The sequence below is a fragment of the Pseudorca crassidens genome, chromosome X (genome assembly GCF_039906515.1).
Source record: "Pseudorca crassidens isolate mPseCra1 chromosome X, mPseCra1.hap1, whole genome shotgun sequence".
Classification (NCBI taxonomy): domain Eukaryota; kingdom Metazoa; phylum Chordata; class Mammalia; order Artiodactyla; family Delphinidae; genus Pseudorca; species Pseudorca crassidens.
This window is the reverse complement of record NC_090317.1, coordinates 115,796,902-115,818,893: the sequence shown is the minus strand read 5'-3', so window position 1 is coordinate 115,818,893 and position 21,992 is coordinate 115,796,902. Positions and strand designations below refer to the sequence as shown.

Below are 21,992 nucleotides of genomic sequence, written 5' to 3'. Positions count from 1 at the left end.
TAGTTTACTAAGTTCTTACTTAAATGGCTCTGAATTCTTAGTTCCTTCAAACTATGGTTTAAAGCACCTAGTGCTATCATGTTCCACAGATCATATCTCTTCCAATAAAATAGAATACCATTTAAATTTTAGAAAAAGTAGATATCCTTTAAATTCTTGATATACTTTTATAAACCACTTAGGAGAAAAGAAATGTATATATGCTTAAAAGAGGGATAACGAAGTAAAAGCAAAAGTTCTTTTACTTTTGGTCATATAGTCTGAACTTTCACTAGAGATACTTATAGATACTTCAGTAGAGATTCCCTGGCACAACTTGAAAGTTGTTCCAGGTAGCTAGCAGTTGAATGTATATTTACCTTTTTAAAATCAGCTCTTAAATAATAAAACTTACCTTTCACATACGTGAATTTGTGGCCATAGTATTCCCAAAGATTAATTCATTTGTTAACTCATTCAGCTAATATTAGTTGTGTGCATCAGGTCAGCCAGGCACTTGGGATGCAAAGATGAATAAAACATAAATCTTCCCTGGAAGGCAGTCACAATGCAGAGGGAAAAAACAAAGAGATGCAGTGCAGCCACTTTAGGTAAGTAAGAAGGTGTGAACAGAGTGCTGCAGTAGCCTGGGAGCTGAAGCCCCAGAGTCTTCCTGGGAAGTCACATAAATAAAAGTGACATTTATGCTTGAGTTTTAAATGATGAATAGTCATTATCCAGGGTTTCTAAATGCTGGTTATCCCCACTAAATACCTGACACCTTCTCAAACCTAGGTCTGAGATCTGAGGGTTTATATAAATCTCCCAGCCCAGACCCTAAAGGTCCCAAGTAACTTCAAACCTTAATAAGCAATAATTGATGACAACTTCTTTATTTAACCTATAAAATGGTCCCATTACATGGACCCCCAAGTGTGACAATATTCTCTTGGATTTAAAAACAATGATAATGAAATACTTGATCCTGCTGAAGTATATTGAAAACAAAAAAAACCCTGAAGTTACAAAAAAAGTCCACATTTTATATTTTCTGAAAATGACAGTAATTTAACCTGTTAGCACTTGTGTAATACCTTAAAAGGCATTGTATAAGTCCTTTAGCCTTACAGTGTTCAACTTATCTCTTAGTTACAAATACCCTTATCTTCAAGTATGTGGACTTAGTCACCATTACTACCTATTAACTTCCCAGCTTACCTGTTTACTCAAAGAGGTTTAGAGTTATAAGAGTCTGAATAGGATTTTGAGAAGCAAAGGAGAAACATGATACAGTTTTTTTGTTTGTTTGTTTGTTTGCGATACGCGGGCCTCTCACTGTTATGGCCTCTCCCATTGCGGAGCACAGGCTCCGGACATGCAGGCTCAGCGGCCATGGCTCACGGGCCCAGCCGCTCCGCGGCATGTGGGATCTTCCCGGACCGGGGCACGAGCCCGTGTCCCCTGCATCGGCAGGGGGACTCTCAACCACTGCGCCACCAGGGAAGCCCCATGATACAGTTTTTAGTGTGTGCTTTTGGTTTCATTCATATGATAGATATATAAGACAAAAATATTTAGGGAAGCTCTGCTATTAGACACTGTGACATAGAAACAGATGGAAAGAAAAATACTTGAAAATATCCTAATTGAGAGCTTTAAAATGTATTGATTAACCAAAGTTCTCATTTTATATCATGAACCCACTCTTTGTGGCTAAGAGTGAAGTAAAAAATTAGTTATTTGCCCTAAGCTGTAAGATACAGTATGGATAGACAGTGGATGGCCCGTCTAGAAAATAAGTAAATAATACCTGTTGAGATTTATGTATGCCAGGCACTCTTCTAAGCATTTAAAAGTCATTAACCCTGTGAGGTAGATACTAATAGAATCCTCACTTTACAGATGGGTTAAATAACTTACCCAACTAGTAAGTGGTAGAGCTGGGATTAAATACCCATGGATATTTGTTGACTCTACCAGTGGTACTGGATAGCTAACTATTATGAAAATAATTTGCAAAAGTGTAGGGAAATAATTTCCAAAAATTTCATTACCCCTTCCAAATTCAAGCATTTGATTTCAGGCAAGCAGAACTAGATCTGTTCGAATATGTTTTTCTATATGTTTTGTATTTCCTGACACTATAATAAACATGCATTTATATAGACATGGCCTTAACACACCTTAGGAAAAGATAGCTAAATTGAGGGGTACAGTTAGCAACAATGTGTATGCCCTTTTTAAATGAGAGAGCATATAATAGGTTTTACTTTCCTAAAACAATAAACAAGAATGATTTCTGGAAATACAGATATAGTAGGTGAGGCAACCTAGATTAGTGATCGCTGGCATTGACTTTATCATCAGCCATACTTGGTAATCCTGACTGCCATCTAATTAGTCCAGTGTGACCTTAGGAATGTTACTCAAGGCCTCAGTTTTCTCATTTGTTAAATGAAGATGATAATATCTGTCTCATAGACTTTCTGTTAGAATTTAATGACAACACACTGTAAATTGCCTAGAAAGTGCCCAGTATGTGCTAGATATTTCTTTTCACTGTTGTCATTATTACATAGAGACTTTAATGTTGCTGAGAAAATAGATCTTGAGTGTTTTTACCACAAAAAAAGGGTAACTATTTGAGATGATAGATGTGTTAAATAGCTTGATTGTGGTAATCATTTCACAATGTTTACATATAATATCAAATCATCATGTTAATATATGCAATTTTTATTTGTCAATTATACCTCAATAAAGCTAGGGAAAAAAACAAAGAACTGAAATATCTCAACAGGTAAATAATAATAATATGAGCCATTTAAAAGTTTTTCAAGAATAAGATGGAGTGAATAAACAGAAAGTTCAGAAAAAAAAAAGAAACTTTAATGTGAAAGTAAAAGGGTGAAAAAAGATAGCATTAAATCACTAACTATTTGGTCTCATCTGCTCATGCTTCAAAGGCAAAGGTTCAAATTTGGTGAGATCAGTTGCTTGGCAACTTTTCAGAATGGTAATATTTCCCATCAGCTTTCCCTTTTCACTGTTCACAGACTCCTTGCCCTTGCTGTTCCATCATAGCACATTTCTGTGCATAGAAACCTGCTAAAAGGTAGACACAGTTGGCTGAGTTCCTTTGTGGTTGTGAGTGGTCATATTTTATAAGAATAGGATAAAAACATTTTTTACAGTAATATTATAGAATAGTATTGGTTTGAAGGAATTCAGACCTTTTCTGATTTATTGAAAATCCAGGACCTCACAAAAAGCACGTGAACGAATGCAAGGTTGGTATTTTACAAGTGCTCCTCAGAAATGTTATTTGTACACACTGTGCATTGAGGAAAATTAATTTCTGTAATATTATACCTGAACATTTTCCACCAGAGTAGTTGGGACAAGAGAAAACCAAATACCATGTCCCTTTTATCCACTTGAATAGCAAATGGCTTGAAGTGATTTAACAGTAGCATGGTGAAGGACTTATGGGCAGTGATACTGTGAACTGAGTTTTATCAGTGTGAGGTAGGGATATGGTCTGAAGGTTCCAGGGTCTCTCATACTTCAAAATCACCTTTCTCTATCTTACAACTTCATTCTATCTTTTGGGCAGTTAAATTAGAATTAATAACATTATTTCAAACATTTCTTAAAGGTACACGTAATACATTTGCATTTCTTTATTTCCAAATAGAAGCTTGTTCCCTTTCCTGTGATTTTTGCATATAAATTATCTTTCTTATCAAATAAAAGTTCAGCTGTCATTCATCAGCTATGCTAGAGAGAAAAGAAAATGGGATTCTAACCACAAGAAATTTCTGTGCTCAAGTAAAACGCACTACTTCCAAAGCAGAACTAAACATAGAAATAGAAATTAGTGAATCAAAAATTCAGAAATATGAGATATGTACTATACTCACAGGAATTCTTATTCCTTTGGACTTATTTAATACACCTCATAAAGACTGCATGTTAGTGAGCTTCACAAAATAATTTTGAATATCAAGGTGATGGTGATAAGGGACCATGTAACTGATGGAAAAGTAGTTCAGCAATATTTTGGCATAGAAATAGAAAATAGTCTGTTCCTAATGTAAAAATTAGAGTAATCACCTAGGGAAGGCACTCTTCTTTAATTTGTATAATTTTACTGATAGAAATAGAGCATAAGTTTTGAGGTCAGATAGACCTGAATTTGGTGCCAAGGCTTGGCCTTTAATAACTGATTGACCTTGTAATTGAGCCTTAGCCTCACTGTGTTTTTGTTTCCTTATCTGTAAAATGGGATAGCAATACTACTTTTAGTGTTTTTATGAGCATTAAATGAGATACTATATCTCAAGTACTTAGCACTGGTCTTGCCTCATAGAAAGTACTCAAGAAATGGTGCCTAGGGACTTCCCTGGTGGTCCAGTGGTTAAGACTTCGCCTTCCAATGCAGTGGGTATGGATTCGATCCCTGGATCGGGGAGCTAAGATCCCACATGCCTCACGGCCAAAAAACATAAAACAGAAGCAATATTGTAACAAATTCAATAAAGACTTAAAAAAAAAAAAGAAACCATGCTTACAAGAAATGGTGCCTAAATGGCATAATAAATTACTGCTGCTCATAAATAAAAGTGTCTCAAAGATTCTGAAGTGCTGATGGATCAAATTAACACTTCCTCCTTTCCTGTGGAGGGACTTAATAAAGAACAAAAGGAATGGAAGTATTCCCTCAGTTTGGTCCCTCTACCTACCCAATAAATAACCAGCCATTTAAATCATACCAATTAAAAGAAATATAGAATTTGCTTGTTTCTTTTGGTTTGGTTTTGAAAAGTAGAAGGAAGAGCATCAAATAGCTCATAACACTAGAAACCTTCGTGATCCAAGTCTTCTTTTAAGTTCTGTTATTGAAATCACTACCTCATATGCTAGGCAGAAGGGCCTAGTTATAACCTCTCAGCATCAAAATTTTGAAAACAGTTCAAACCCCACACCTTTTTAAAGTTTAAGATTAGTTGCTTTTAAAAAAGGATAGTGAAAATAATATGTGAAATAAGTTAAATAGTTGGAGACTTTCAAAGAAATGAAACCTGGCAAGATCAGATTGCCCTGAAAGAATTGAAGGTACTAGGTAATAGATAAAACAGTAAGCTTAAGAAAAAAAAAAAAACTTTTAATAAAGTTCCAGAGTATTAATATGTGGATAAAAAGGAGGGATTAGCAAACCAAATCAGCAAAGCTGATGCAACTATTAGAGGAAAAGAAAAACTCTTCAAATGAATTAACACAAAGATATTAGTGCTTCCCTTAAAGACAAAATGGGAAAGCCAAGAATAGAAACAGTCCAACTCAGAGATTCTCAACTGGGGTCAGTATTGCCCCCTAGGGGCATTTGGCAATTTCTGGGGACATTGGTAGTTGTCATAAATGGGAGTGGAGGTGCTACTGGTATCTAGTGAATAGAGGCCCAAGATGCTACTAAACATCCTACAATGAATAGGACAGCCCCCAACAATAAAGAATGATCCAGTCCAAAACATCAAGAGTGCTGCTGTTGAGAAACCCTAGCTAAATTAAGAAGAATCAGTTGCAGACAAATTGAATACAGAAGCAGATGTATGTGACTAGAAAATCAAAGAGCCCTTGTATGACATAGGACCAATTGCCTTTTTTTTATTCAAAGGATCTGGGAACTTACTGCTCTGGAAGGATAGACCTGCATTTACTCAAACTTAGCATATTCTCTATAAGGTTGTGAGTATCTGAGATGACTTACCCTGCTCTATAGTAGAAAACCTAATCATGACATCCCCTGGAACAGGAGGGAACTCATTGTGCCTAGTTGAAATCGGAATGCACTTTCCCTCAATGGGAAAAAGATATAATAAATGGCAGCAAGGTGAAATTTAAATAGAGTGGTTAGTGTCTGCTTTCAGATCACAATGTGGCTTAAGTAATCCAGCATTTTCCTATGTACGTTCTTCAGATCACTAGTTCTGAAAGAGAATCTTTGTAAATGAAAGAGATTACGTGGTTAAATAAGATTGGGAAGCTCTGCATATTTTATCCCCCTCTTGGAGATTAATAAATGCACATTAGCATACTAAAGGCTTTGAAAATCTTGTTGAATTGGGGTTAGCTTATTGTTTCCCACATGTATTTGTACATTGCATCTTTTTTGGTTTTGGTCACAAAATATTTATTAACCTCCCAATGGAACTAATGTTTGATGGAATATATTTTGGAAAGGCTGAAATAGAGTTGCAGCTCCTCTTAAAGACCAATATACCAATGCTAAAATTTCTTTGTTTTAAGTTGCAAACAGCTGACCTAACAGATAAGCATTTGGAAAAGCCTCTATTCTTAACTTGAAGTCTGCCCCAGCAGACAGCTTGTCGAATGTCATCTTCATTTTTATTGTGCAGAAAAGCCATTTTCTAGAGTAAATCTTATTTGTGATGAAAGTCCAAACTAAAGTAATAAATATTAACTGGAAAGATCAGTGCATGGCTCGTCATAGAATTACTGGTATCACTGCAAAACAATTTGCTAGAATCATGAAGGAAATAGAACCCTGGGGATAGAAAATGTCAAGTGTTATAGCCAATCTTGTTAAAAGAGAGATGACTAAAAATTATACACTGATTATCTTAATGACTGGAGACATTAGAGGAAATAATTAAAAGAACATACAGCCATTTAAAAGTATGACAACCTAGCATCACTTTATAAATAACACATCATGTCAAACCAGTTTATTTTCCATCTTTGTTAAGGGATGGACAACAAATACAGTTACATCTACAGTTTATGTTCTGATCCTCCATTAGTTCTTTGCCTAGCCTTTAAGAACTTTTTGCAAGAGTTGCAAACTGGCTGGGAGTATACTTTTTTAAAAAGCAGTTATCATACATGTCAGTGAATTATTTTTGAAGAAAAATGAATTGGATTTTTGTGTAATGCAATGGTCTTGAATTCATCACTGAGGCAATTTAATGCAGTGAAAAGAGTACTGAAATAGAAGTTCAAAGTCTACATTCAGAGGCTGACTCCAAAACTAATTATCGGTGAAATCCTAAGAAATTAACTGTGGTGTGTGTGAAGTTTTTCATCTCTACCTTTCTTTCTAACTTCACTGACTAATATGATCCCAAAGAGAAAAATATGTGAAAGGAATTATAAAGTTATTACGTCGTTTTGTTTATTTCAAATGAGGGTCTTCAATTGAGGGTCTTAATCATTGTCCTTTTCGCTTTTCATGAGAAGGGGTGACTGTCTTCTATAGGTTGATAAGATTTTCAAGATACTGCTTTTACTAAGATCTTTAAAAATAGTTTGCTTTAATTGTAGTTTTTAACTTGAAAATGGGATGTTTTTAACCAAATACTATTTATCCCACATCATCTTTCTTTCCCACAGTTGTATTGCTGAGCACAGCAGGGGGCAAAAGTATTTAGCAGAGCTCATTGTTTTTTTACCCACCAGAGCCTTCAAAAGAGAACCCAGAACTCTTTTGCCGCTTAGACAGTATTTAAACCATGTGAATCCTTCCCCGTCTCTATGCACAGTGGCAGCATTTCGACTAAAATAACCTTTCTGAACTCCAGTGTGTACAGCACATTTGCTCTCTTGGTAGAATGTAATTTGATTCAAAATGTAATTAGCCTTGGAATCAGGTGTTAAAAGTTCCCTATAATTTTTGATGCAGTTCAAAATTTTCTCCTTCAACAATTTTTATGTGAGTCCCCATTTAAAGTCTAGATCACCTTTAGGAAGCGATAGGAAAATTCACAAACAAGATGTAGCTTATTCTTTGAAATGAGATTTTAATTGTTTTTGTTCTCCATTAATGCAACTGAGACGATTTCAAATTAATAATCATTAGGTTTGTATTTGATTTATATTATAAGGCATTAAATCCAGTACTTAAATAATCATCACATTGTGATGTTTACAAGCCACTTTTTCCCCAAGCTCTTTTATCCAGAAATGAAAATTTAAAAATATGGCCCTAGGGATCAGAGTGCCCAGTTTTTACTTATTTTACTAGATCCAGATATGTTGCCTTTATCCTTAAAAAATTACTGACTTTCCACTTAATTCAGTTTTACTCCTCTTTAAATGTGTGATTCTCTACCTACCTTAAATAATCTCGGGATGTTTTCCTAGAAATGCAGTCAACCATCTGAAAGCAATTTTTCTGTCTGGTATGTGGGGAGTTTGATGGCATGTATGTGGCATGCTTATAGCTTAACATTCCTTAATACACTCATTTTCATCAAAATATTGGCTAAAATATTCAGAACAGATGTGTATATGTGTGTATGTATATATTTTTTCTCCTTAGCCTCTAGAGAAAGCTTCTTTTGTGAGCATTAAAGGATATATCAGACGTAAGGAGAAATTTCTCTGCAGTCTTTTTTTTCAACTCTTTGACAACTGTAATTGAGAAGATTACTTCTCGGATGCTGTATATCACCCTGAAACTTAATGATTTTAGCATGTTGGGGACAGAGTTTTTAAAAGGTAGGGGAGGGATACAATTGAAAAAGGCAGCAATTCAGTAGTATTTCAGCATACATCATGGGTAGCTTAATATGGGAATGTTTCTAGATAAGAAATCAGGAGGCAGGACTTCTAGTTCTGGCTTGATTACGAAACAGCTCTGTTAGGCTCAATTTGTTAGAATAATGAAAGTGGTTGGTCAGGTTCCTTAGAAGGAAGTGAGGGAGGGAAAGTGAAAAGGAGGGGAATGGAAAGTTGACAGGAAGGAAGGGGAAGGAAACTGAAAATAGAAACTAACGGTATAGCTTGGACCTTTTTAGTCCAATGAATGAGGAAGGTCCCCTGTTTACTTTCTTAACAAGTAATCAGTTAACAAATATTGAACTGTTACTATGTTTAAGGCACTGTGCTAAGTGCTGGGAATACCACGGGTAGACAGAGAAATTTTTGTTCCTTTGTGAAATTTACATTCTAGAATAGGGACAGAATTGAAGCAACTAATTTAATAAATACTTATTTGACTATAACTGGCATGCTATTTTAAAAAAGCTACAAAAGAAAATAAAAACAAACATAGAGGAACCCAACCTAGAACAAGGTCAAGGAGAGTATCCCTGAGGAAATGACATTTTTGCTTAGCTCTGAAGGGTGCATGTGAGATTAGGAAGAGAAGAGGAGACAAAAACCAGAGGAAGACAGAATCCTGGGTGCCAGGTAAAGAAAGTGTTTCAAGAAGGGAATAATCCTCTGTGTCAAATGTTGCAGACGGATCAGAAAAGTCAAGGGTTCTGAGAATTGTCTATTGGATTTAGCAACATGGAAGCACTAGTGACCCTGACAGTAGTAGTTTTAGTGGAGTTCAGGGGGCAAGAGCTTAATTGGAGAAGGTTCAAGAGAGAGGAGGAAATTCCACATATAAGTGAGATCATACAGTATTTGTCTTTTTGTGTCTGGCTTATTTCACTAAGCATAATGTCCTTCAGTTTCATCCATGTCATCACAGATGGCAAGCTTTCCTTCTTTTTATGGCAGAGTAATATTCCATTGTATACATATACCACATTTTCTTTATTTATTCATCTACTGATGGACACTTGTTTTGTTTCCATATCTTAGCTATTGTAAACAGTGTTACAATGAACATGAGAGTGCAGATATCTCTTAGACAGACTGATTTCATTTCCTTTGGATATATACCCAGAAGTAGGGTTGCTGGATCCTATGGAAGTTCTATATTTAATTTTTTGAGGAACCACTCTAATGTTTTCCATTGTATACTTGAATTTTGCTAAGAGAGTAGATCTTAAGTGTTCTCACCACACATACACACGCACACACATGCAGATGGTAACTATATGAGGTGAAGGATGTGGTAACTTGATTGTGGTAATCATTTCACAGTGTGTGTGTGTGTGTGTGTGTGTGTGTATAATCACATTGCAAACCTTAAAAAGTCATGCTGTACAGCCTTAATGTATAACATTTGAATTTGTCAATCATACCTCAGTAAAGCTAGGAAGAAAAAGAGGAGGAGGGAAATTGGAGACTGAGAATAGAAGTGAGACTTTAGGAGTCTTTCTCTTAAGGGGACCAGAGAAATAAAGTGGTAGCGGGGTGGCTGTTTATTGTTGAAGAAGGGTTTTTTTTTTTTAAGGTTAGAGAAATTACAGCATGTTTGTATGCTAGTGGGAATCATTGGGTCGAAAGGGAAAAATTGATGCTACAGGAGCAAGTAAGGTAGAATTGCTCAAGAGATGCCCTTGAGTAAGAAAGAGGGAGTAGAATCCAGTGAACAGTCCAGTAATTTGGGATCTCCCTAATGTCTAGCATCCTTTCATTCAAGCATTCAAAAGAAATTTAATGAATACTTGCTCTGGGTCAGAATCTTTGCCAGGAACTTCCATAACAAAGATATGTAAGTTCCTGCCAAAAAGTAGAAAAACCCATAAACAGACAGATACAATACAGTATAATTAAGGATCATATATACAAAAGGCACTAGGGAAGAGCTAAGGGAGCCCAAGAGAGTGAGCAATTAACTCTGCCAAAGAGCACTGTAGCATTTGTAATAGCATTGAAAATGCTTTACTGTCTAAGGAAAAAGTTGGTTTATTTTCAAGCAATTCTGTACACTAGTATTAAAACATAGCAATTTCATATTAAAACAGAGTATTAGATCATTATAAGGCATTCCATCACATCAGTATTCTTTTTTTTTTTCTTAGTAGATTACCAGTTTATTATAAAAGGATATAACTCGGGAACAGCCAGATGGGAGAGATGTATAGGGCAAGGCATGGGGCAAGGGCTTGGAGCTTCCATGCCCTCCCTAGGTGCGCCACTCTCCTAGCATCTCCACCTGTTCAGCAGCCTGGAAGCTCTCCAAACCCTGTCCTTTTTTGGTTTTTATGGAGGCTTCATTGCATAGGCACAATTGATTGAATAATTGGTCCTTGGTGATTAAACTCAATCTCCAGCCCCCTCCCATCTCTGGAGGTTGTGGGGGGGTGGGGGATAGGACTGAAAGTTCCAACCCTCTAATCACATGGTTGGTTCTTCTGGCAACCTGCCAATAATTGGAATATTAACCATTGTCTTTGCTTCCAACAGTGGATCCCTGTCCAACCCTATCTTGTTAATATCACTACTCTCCAGAATTATCTATTTATTGTTTCTTTGCTTTTTTAGAGTAGTTTTTATCAATTTACACATGTCCCTTATAATATGCTGTTTAGTTTGGCTTGTTCCTGGACTTTCTAAAACTCCTATCTGCTTTTTCTTTTTAGATTTAATATATCTTTATTTTATTTTTTAACCATTTTTATATTGAAGTATAGTTAATGTACAATGTTGTGTTAGTTTCAAGTGTACAGCAAAGTGATTCAGTTGTGTGTGTGTATATATATATATATATATATACATATCTGTACATATATATGTATAGATATGTATAGATTCTTTTTTGAATTCTTTTCCATTATAGATTATTACAAGATATTGAATTATAGTTCCCTGTGCTAAATATTCTTTAAATTATATTTAAGGTTCTGTTTGTGTTTAATTGCAGCTAAATATAGTTCATTATTTTTAAAAAGCTACTTGCCATTAATTTCAGAATAAAATTCAAACAAAATCCAAAAGTATTTATCTTTGACTTCTTGAACATTTATTAGACTACAATAAGAAATACAGTGCACATTTCCTGCCTCTATAGAGATCTCAGTTAGAATGCTCCAGATGTACAACAGATATGAAAAGCCAAGTAACAGAATAATAATTTAACTATGAGATACTAGCACAGATTTATCACAAGGTTTATGATGATGTGTCAAATGAACTCTATAATTAATAAATGTTTCATGCTTAAAGGAATAAAAAATTTCTGTAAGAGGAAGTAGTCAGCAAAATTTTTAAATGGGCTTTTATCTTCATGTTTTTACTATATTCTGGACTATTATTAATTTTCCTTATGAATTAGTAAATAGCGTTATTACATAAAGAGATACCTTTCAATTTTCCAAATTATTTTTCAGAGATTTATTACTAATTTATGCACAATTACGTCGGAATGAGTCAGATGTGTTTAATAAGGCTTAAAAGGTCATACGAGCATAAAAATACTTTGCCTGTATTAATAATAGTGTACATTTGATTTAAATCTAGCAATAATGCATGTAGAACTCTTTTTCTTAGCATCACTATAGCATCAAACCATAAAGATTTTTTTCCATTTGAACTTTGCTGTTATGAAATTAAAACACTGCTATAAATACACAGTGGCAAGCATTTCCAAGCTGCAATCAAAGATCTATATATTTAAAATTAGAAATAATTTAAGCCATTGTCTATTTTTTAATTTGCCAAAGACTGTTGTTTACTAAATCTATTTCAATACTTTAGCACAATAAAAAATTTATAAAAGCATTGTTTATAAGCAACAATATTTGTTATAACTAAACAAATAATACACTTTACTTTTAAAAATACTTATTTTGATTTGCATTGCTAAAATTCACAGCTTTATTAACTAGTAAAAGCAAAAACTTGATGTCCCTATAAAAGTAAATTTTAATTAAGACTTTTTATCTCAGTTTTTTGTCTGGTTCAATGTATTTTCCTCAATTTTGTATCAGTAATATACAGTATACTTCTGTTTAAAAAAAAAAATCACTCCATAAAAAGTCAGTGTTTAAACCTTCTGCAAATTTTTTTCCTATGGTGAATGATATAACCAGACATAGCAAAGGCTTAATTACATTCTTTCATGGCTTAGTTCCATGAAAATCTCAGAGAATATGATGTAAAATACAACGAATACAATTATATATTTTGTATTCTGTGAGAAGTTTCTTCCTGTTTTTGTGCACATTTATTTGACTCCAAACAACCAATCAATTCTTCAAAAACTATCAGACTATTTTCTTTCTTAGCGAGAGAAAGTTAAAACAACGCTTATTTGTTGGATTTTTCACTTTTCAAAAGATTTTCTTAGTGACATGTAGAAACAGTGTTAGAGCTGTTAACTATTTCAGTTTCAGTGCCCATGCTGAAATGGAGTTTATCCTTAAAACCAGATTCTAAAGAAATGAGTTGTAAGAACTTTGAAAATATAGCACTCATAACATTGAAAAGCTGGAGGACTGATTTTGGAAAGCAGTTGAATAGACATGACAAAGTGAGACCTTTCCTAAAACCTTTATGCCACCCTGGATGGGCAGAATATATTGACGTGCATCAGCTTACCCAAATTCCCTCTGTAAAATTGCAGAAATCTACCCCATGAAAATTTGGAAACTGAGATGATCATTTATAAAGTTGTTTGCACACCTTGAAAGGAAGCCATTAAATAAATACTTCGTTGGGGGGCCCATTAATAATTTTATCATGTCTAGGGCTTCCCTGGTGGCACAGTGGTTGAGAGTCTGCCTGCCGATGCAGGGGACACGGGTTCGTGCCCCGGTCCGGGAAGATCCCACGTGCCGCGGAGCGGCTGGGCCCGTGAGCCATGGCCACTGAGCCTGCGCGTCCGGAGCCTGTGCTCCGCAACGGGAGAGGCCACAACAGTGAGAGGCCCGCGTACTGCAAAAAAAAAAAAAAATAACAATAATAATAATAATTTTATCATGTCTAGTTCATCCTCAGACTTTCAAAGAGCTTAGGAAAATATACTAAGTAAGCTGTATCAGCATACATAATAAAATGCCATAAGATTGGCACATTTTCCTTAAGAACATAATGAGAAAGAAGTATCTTGATGGATTTTTTTAACTCCATGGAGTGTTCATAGCAATTTGATTGTGAAATGTATCTGGGCAAGGAGCGAAGTGAAGAGGACATACAGTGACCAGGAGGTGTTGAAAGGTGGGAAGATTGGTAGATTAAAGGAGGAAGAATTGTTGGAGTGCTGTAGGGGGTGTGCTAAAAATACAGAAGGTGGTAGGAAATTGGAGTACTGGGAAGAATTACAGCCTTTGCAGGTGACAAGATTAAGCATATGACCACAAGAATGGGTGGAGGAGAGAACCTCAAGAAACTGAGAGGCCAAAATATTGGAGGGTGAATATTGAAGTCACCAAAAATTACTACAGAAGTAGTGTTTCAGTGCCTAGGTTTGAACCCTGGTACTACACACTTACCTACTGTGTGTCCTTGGGTAAATTACATAACCTGTCCCAGGCTCTTCATCTGGTAGAATGAGGGTAATAGTGTATTTCTCATAATTTTGATAATTAAACAATTTAATACTTATAAAACCCTTAGACAATATGTGGCATATGGTAAATGATATATACATGTTAGTACTATTATCATGATCATCATAATCATCATTATTATTATGACCCAGTCCCACATGAGTCTTTAATTTTCATTCATTCAGAATTTATTAACCTTCACAAAGGCCAACTGTAATGTTGGTTAGTAAATTTGTATGCCAGACTTTGTGCTAGGTATCCTTTTTAAACTTCAGTATGATTTTCTTTTGGCTGTTTTGTGCTTCAAGAATTTCAAGTTGGTCAGAAATAATACACTGCAGCCTCACCGAAAAGCTATCCTTAAAGTCTGTGCCATGAGTTCTGCTTGCTAAAGTAAAATTAAAATGCTTTTTAGTAAGAACACAGACCCAGAGGGAAATGGGACAGGCCAAAACAATGATTACTTGGAACTAGAAACTAGAGTTCACAATAGCAAGAGATGCTTGGGGCAGACCCAGCTTTAGGTCATAAAAGAGAGTATAGCCATATTGCTGAAGAATAGTGGTATCCAAAAAGCAGATAGGAGTTAGGAGGCAGTGAAGATGGGAAGTTAGTATTGTGGTGTTCCAACATGAAATGATGGGTTAATGTTCTGGCAGGCAGGTTAAACCCAAGGAGCTACTATCCTGGAGATTGGCTATCAAGATAAAGACACTTGGGCATTGGGGAATAAGACAGATCCAGTTATTGAAAATGAAATCACTAAAATGATGATCCTCTTTGTAAAGGGCCACATTCTTAAAGCCTGGGGCTCCTAAGAGAGCAAACCTAGGCTTTTCTTTATTATTTATAAAAAGTGCCTTAAGTTTGCATTATCATCTGGCCAATTGCCACAGGCAGTTTCACCTTCTGGCTCAAAACACACATATTTTTCACCTTCACAAATGCCAACCATAATGTTGCATATGAGTGAGTGTGTTTTGCAGACTGTAGCTAAAAGTCCGTTTAAGTTTGAGCGGACGTGGGGAAGAAAAACAATGTGATGTGAATTTTGTTCTCTGTGTTTAGGCAAGCTACGACCTATATCTATGCCAGTGGAATATAATTGGGTGGGGGACTATGAAGATCCAAATAAGATGAAGAGAGATAGTAGAAGAGGTAAGTGTTCTAGAATTTCAGTGTAGGCTGGGTTGTTGAAACAAAAAGCAAATTTAAATGTTTTTTAAATAGGATGTTGTGGCTTCAGTGGAAAACTATTCATTCTCTCATTGACTTTATGATACACCCAAACCAACTCAGACTAACCTTTAACTATCTTGATCTGTTATTAAGTAGATATCTTCTCTGAATGCCTCCTAAGGGATTCAGGGTAGATAAGTACAGTGTAAAAAATTAATATCTGAGTGTTATTTGAAAGTTAATACTTGGAAAACAAGGTCAGAAGTGTGAAACTGCATAAAAGAATTAAGTTCAACAAATAGAAAGAGTTTGTGATCAGTCCCCATTGGTCCGCAATGCCAACCTCACTACTATTGTATTAATATAACGTTAAATTGAGCTTTGAAGCACATGGGTAAAAACTAATAGAAACTGGGCCAGTGACTCTAATGAAAACCATATAGAAATGGAAAAAAAAAACTGCTTTGCTTTTTTTTCTCTTCTGTTTGCTGTTCAGGGTTATCTTCTTACTTGGGGGTGGGCTACACTTGAAGTATCTACCAAAAGTAAGTTTTTATGTTCACTTATCCTGCCATTGAGGTGAGCAGTAAAGAGAGCAACTGGAAGTTTTGCTACTAAATGGGATTCGACCAAGTGTGGATATGGTGGGCCCAGTGGGTCATGCTGCTACTTGCATTTTCTGAAATGAGATCCCTAAGGTTATAGATGAAAAATAAAATTATTCAAAACAAAGCAAAAAACTTTTCATAGAACCTAAAGTCACTAAGCTTCCTTTATAACATGTTTAACCCACTTGCCTGTTATTTCTAGCCAGTGTGCAGAATTTATTTCATTAATACACAGATCCACAGACTACACAGGGATAAGTAAGCATGACTATCTGCTTCATTAGACTTCTTAACACTTGTTTCATGGAGCGAGAATTTCTGAAAGTGTTGGTAAATACAGGAACATTGACAGATTCCTTTACATCTATGTATTCATTCCGTCTTCCAAACTTCAGTTTCTAACCTCATTTGTTTTATAGAATTAACCAAGAAAAATATAAAAAGGGAAACACTTATATGCCTTCTCTGAGTCACTCTTTTGGGAGTTGATATGATAGTGACATCTTGGGGGAAAAAGGCCTTATGAAGCACTGTACTAATAGTTACAATTGATAGTTCTGGCTATCAATTTAAGCATAGGTTTTATGAACTAAGTTTCCTCACTGTTGGTCCATAGTGTGGGTTTTAACTTCTCCAAGGATGCTCCCTAGCCTGCCATACGTCAGTGTTTGTCATCAAATTTTTGCAGAATCTCCCTGGGGGAGCTTGTTAAAAATTTTATGAGCCACACACCCAGAACTTCTGATTCAACTTCCGCAGGTGATTCTGATATAGTTTGTTCAGACCTAAAACTTGGAGAAATAATCTATAGGCTATCTATTTCCTGTTTCCCTATGATCCCAAATAATTAAGATCCTCTATATTTTCACTACAAAGGTATTTCATAAATGAAGTCAAGTTACATTTCTGAAACAAAATCTCATAGTACAATTAAGGAAGAATAGGAACTTTGGAATATTTGCGTATTTACATTGGTCTATTTATCTTCTTTTATATAGAAAACTCTCTACTCCGATATATGAGCAATGAAAAAATTGCTCAAGAAGAATACATGTTTCAGAGAAACAGCAAAAAAGACACAGGGAAGAAGTCTAAAAAGAAGGGTGATAAGAGTAGTAGCCCGACTCACTATTCATTGCTACCTAGTTTGCAAATGGATGCACTGAGACAAGATATCATGGGCACCCCTGTGCCGGAGGCCACACTATACCATGTAAGTAAAATTTCAAAGACTCTATGATAATACTTTCATTGGCAGACTCTTTTTGGTAAATTCCAGATTATTTATTTTTATCCTCTTGTCAGATTTTCACAAAAGATCCTAAATTTAGATGTTATGCCCTGAAAAATACGTTTTAAAAAAATGATGGCTTATTGCTTTGTTCTTCAGTTCATATGTTTAATGAGTTCGTGTGTTGTAGCAGGTTATATTTTTAATGAAATAAATTAATATGCACAGAATTTATGGAGACTAATAATTAGCTGATTAATCATTAGTGTGATAATACACAGTAAATGAATAGCTGTAAAGTTCAACATTAAAGATAAGATTTTTAATATATTTATGATTTCATTTAAAAATGAACATCTACTATGCACTAGACTTAGAGCATGGTTCTCGAGGTAAAAATGAGAAGACAGCACACCGTAATATGGAAAGAAAGACACACCGAGAGTCCCAATACAGTTTGTAATGGGTGGGTGCAAGAAGTGTAGGAGAACGGCCTTTGCCTTCTTGGGAAGTGAGAAGAGGCTTCAGAATGGGGAGCATTTGGGTGAAGAGTGAAAAGCAGTATTTTTGTGGGAAGGCGTATGAAAGTGTGCCACAAATGTGTGCAAATATGGCATGTTCCACGGACTTCATGTGGCTCAAAATTACTGGTTCATTAAAAGTTGAAGGAAAGCATGTGAGAAGGGGCAGTAGATGGGACCCTAGAGAAGTAGGTGGGGCTTAGATCAGGAATTTTATGATAAAGTACTTAGGCTCTTTCCTGTAGTAATAAAGAGCTACTGAAGAATTTTGACCTGGGGACTTGCATGATGAGATTGGCCTATAGGATCTCTCTGGTGCAGAGCATCAATCAAGAGATGTGAGACCAAAGGCAGGGCCATTAAGGCCAGATGGATGATGAGAAACTAGGACAATGGCATTGTGGAGTCTGAGAATCTTGTTAGCCAAAACATTCAAATCACAAAGTCAACCCATTTTATGACATTTTGGTTAAAAGGGAGTTTGTTGTGCTTCTTATTAGAAGCCCTTGAAAAATATGGACTACAGGCTTTTAAGTGAGTTGAACAACTGTGCTTAGTGTATACAGCATCAAAAAATTTAATCTGTCACTGCTGTGGAAGACAGACCATCTAGATATACAAGATGTGAAAGATTTTAACAACTCATAGTTGAGTTGCTTTCCTGAGTATATCTTTTAAATCATCTAATTACTTATTCGCTAGGTCTCTCATAAAATGAAAATGAAGAAATATGTTTTCATATTTGGGTTGACATAGGAGTGCAGTTAGCACTCTTGGGTGCTCGTTCTCTATCCTCTCCTGTCCCCCATTACATACCACCAGCCTCTTCCTCTCCAAGAGAATAATGCACATATCAAAACCTGCTACTTTGAATAAGTGGCAAATCAGGTTATTATTTTTTCCGTAGACATTTGCAGTCATTCTGAAATCAATACTCATAGCTGTATGGTGGGGGCCACTTTTGCTATCACTAGTCAGAAATGCTATCTTCACACTGAGAAGCTGGTGTTCTAGTCAGAAGTAATAGCCTGAACAAAGATCTAAACATAAGAGACAGCTGGCCTATTCAAGAGAGAAGCTGGTAGTGAGAGATGAAGCTAGAGAGGAAAGAAGAGGCCACTTCACCCAGAGCGTGTAAACTATTAAACTGTTTGGATTTGCCGTAAGAGGAACGGTAAGCCATTGAAGGCTCATTTAAACACTCAGCCTGTGCCATCCTGTCGTGCACGTCCAGACAGGAATATACTGCGTGAGGAAGGAAAATAGCTGAGTCTTGTGAATTTTGAGTAATTAAATTATGGAAGATAGTAAAAGGTAAAACTGCTAATCAGGAATATTGTGAGTATTATCTAGTATTATCTATAAATTGTTACCACCTTTCTGAAAGGCATTATTTAGTTAAGTGTGCAAAGAACCTGGTCTAGTAACTTCACTTCTAGAAGTTTATTCCAAGAAAGAAAGCAGAGCCTACTTTTGCCTCCTATTTTTATTCTATATCCTGAGTCTGTAACAGGGATTTCCCAGATACATGATATTTATCCCAACTAATTTTTAACAGAGAGACAGCACAGGGTAAGGAATATTGTTAATCATGGAGGAAGTCCTCCCATGTAACACTAACCCACTAATTTCAGAGTGAAAAGCTGGACATTTTCTAACTATTCTCTGGTTTAAAAGAAGCTAAATAATTGTTAGCCCCAAAGTGTATGTTCAATGTCTATAACCAGTGTTCAAAAAGAAAGAACATTCATTGGTGAGTTTTTTATTAGACTCTTAAGTTCCTTAGAGGACTTTACTTGCATTTATTTAGTACTTTTACAGTTATCAAGGGAGTTTCCACATTTGTTACGTCTTCTAAACCTCACAACAACCGTGTTTGCAAATGACAAAACTCAAAACTCAAAAAAGTGATTTACCCAAAGCTGTGTTGCAAAACAGTGTAAGAGTAAGAACTAGAACCCAAACCACCTACTGCAGGGATCTTTCCACACTCTGCCCTGGTCCTCCATGCATGGTAGGCATTACATACACAAATGAATTAGTGCTTTAATAACTAAATGAGTGAATTTTGAAAAAGTTCACTTGAAGAAACATGTGCGCTCATATGTTGATTTTAATAACATTTCTCGTAGGTGGATTGATTTCTACCCAGGTTTCTCTTTTGCTCTATATTACTATTTTTTTATTAAGTTCAGAAAAACATACAGAGCTACTGCTGTTATAAAACACAAGTAGTTATTCAGCATGATATATTACTGAGACTACAGGGTACTATAGTTAAAATTGCCTGGACCTGGGAGGCAAAATAAAATATATTTAAATGATTGCTTTTTATATTTCACAGGAATTTTTGTTTTATTTTTTAATCTGTATATATGTACTTATTTAAAATAAAAAATGTTTACTTATGTTAATTTTTTTAGAAACACAAGATCAGTATCAATATGTAATCCAATCACCTTCATGATGAACCATTAATCTTCATTCTTACCAATTATTCCTTTGGATAGCACAACTATTTTTAATGAAATAGGACTTAAGTGGAAGAGGATTATAAAGATGGAATAATGAGTTTCGTAAGGCTGCTATCATAATACTAGTTCCATGTGGTCTGGGTTGAAATTTGGAGAAAATTTAGTTGAATTTAATAGCAGGATCATATCAGCATTAAATACCCTTAAACAATTTACTAAAGGTGTGTGTGTGTGTGCAGGGTGTTCCTTTTTAAGCTCCTAGATTATAATCCCCGTTAGTCTATTCTGGAAAGCAGCCTAATAATACACAAAGCCAGGCAAATACAGTTTGACTTCAGCATGACTCATTCCTCTTAGCAATTATAGCAGAAATGTTTATATAATAATAAAGAAGATTTAAAAGTTTATGGTATTGTAAAATACATAATTTTATTTTTTATTAATTCCATATATTTGTTATTCCAATTTATGTATTTTTCTTAAACTTATTTGAAAAGAAATCATTCACTATGCTCTAACTACCCTAATTATAACCAGTCTTTGCCACCTCTTTCCTTTTTGACATGTCCCTCCCTCTACTGAGAATGCTTCTACCCCATCTTTCCCCCTGGCTGACTCCTATCTAAACCTGAATTTGCAGAGAGACTTTCCCTGACCACCACACCCTAAACTAAATCAGTTTCTCCTATTATAGTCTCTTAGCACCCTGTATATTTTCTTTGAAAACTTTCTTACGATTCATAATTACGTATTTATTTGTGTGATTATCTGCTTAGTATCTTTCTTCACTATATATGGTAGAGAGGGCATGTCCGTGTCCATGACAGGAAAGGATAGTTTCTCCATTTTGTTCAGCACTATATTTTAGTACCTAGTTTAAATCTAGTACCTTACAAGTGCTCAATAAAAATGTGATGAATAAATGAATGAATGAGTGAGTGAAATGTGACAGGAACTTCAATGCCTTTCTCAGTATCTCTCAGCTGATGTCCTCAGCCTGCAAAAACAAGAGCCACCTCCATGACCAGCCCTGCCCAGTACAAGCCGACCTTCAGTTGGGGTGTGTTCAGAGTGGGAACCACCAGGAACCTATTACCATAGGCTCAGTGTCCCATGTGCCTGGGGAGAGGCATAGGGCTCTGAATGTCTTCTATCATGTTTGTCTAGTCCACATGACTAAATTCTACTTTGTTTTATCGATTAGGTTTCCATTTCACTCCAAAGATGGGAACTCTGCCCTTACTGGCGCCTCCTCCAACGAGGGTTTGGCTGGTTTACTGATACAGACGACAGACCATGTGGAGCCTAACTCTGACCACCCACCCATTTAAGAGAGTATTGGAATCACCTAGTAATTTACACTCACCATGTTGGGCTCCCTCTCAAAGCAGGTCCCAGTTTGTACCTTTAATCAGGGTGATTTACAAGACTGCTCTGCTCCACAGGTGCCACCAGGGCAACAGGATTAGCTCCCCCTCAGCCTGGCCTCATCTCCTCCACTCCAGCTAGTTCTTGCTCTCTTCCTATCACTGCCCTCTCATTATGGAGGTCGCATTATGCCTGTCAGCCAAGCATGTGATGGTATTTTTCAAAAGAGTATAACTTTATTTTACCTACTCACTGATTCTCTGTCTGAAACTGGAGTTGTTAGCTGCCAAAACCCTCATCTGACCTGAGAGCACATGAAGCAAAGGCAGACAGCAGTGTCTGATGTGTGTGTGTGTGTGTGTGTGTGTGTGTGTGAAATCCAAATGTAGTGATGAAAGCCTTTAGATAAGGGATGATTAGAATCAGGACTTTTTTTTTGC

General features: G+C 35.8%; 1 protein-coding gene across 6 annotated transcripts in view; it reads left to right on the top strand.

Moving 5' to 3' along the window:
* CNKSR2 (connector enhancer of kinase suppressor of Ras 2) overlaps positions 1–21,992 on the top strand; it is a 258,125-nt gene that overhangs the window by 155,835 nt on the left and 80,298 nt on the right. For 4 of the 6 annotated variants that reach the window (XM_067724238.1, XM_067724241.1, XM_067724237.1 and 1 more), the window contains 2 exons: positions 15,240–15,329; positions 16,957–17,171. In XM_067724238.1, coding sequence (XP_067580339.1) covers positions 15,240–15,329; positions 16,957–17,171 — 305 coding nt within the window. The remainder of the gene's footprint in view (positions 1–15,239; positions 15,330–16,956; positions 17,172–21,992) is intronic. The other 2 variants (XM_067724242.1, XM_067724239.1) reach the window with 1 other exon arrangement.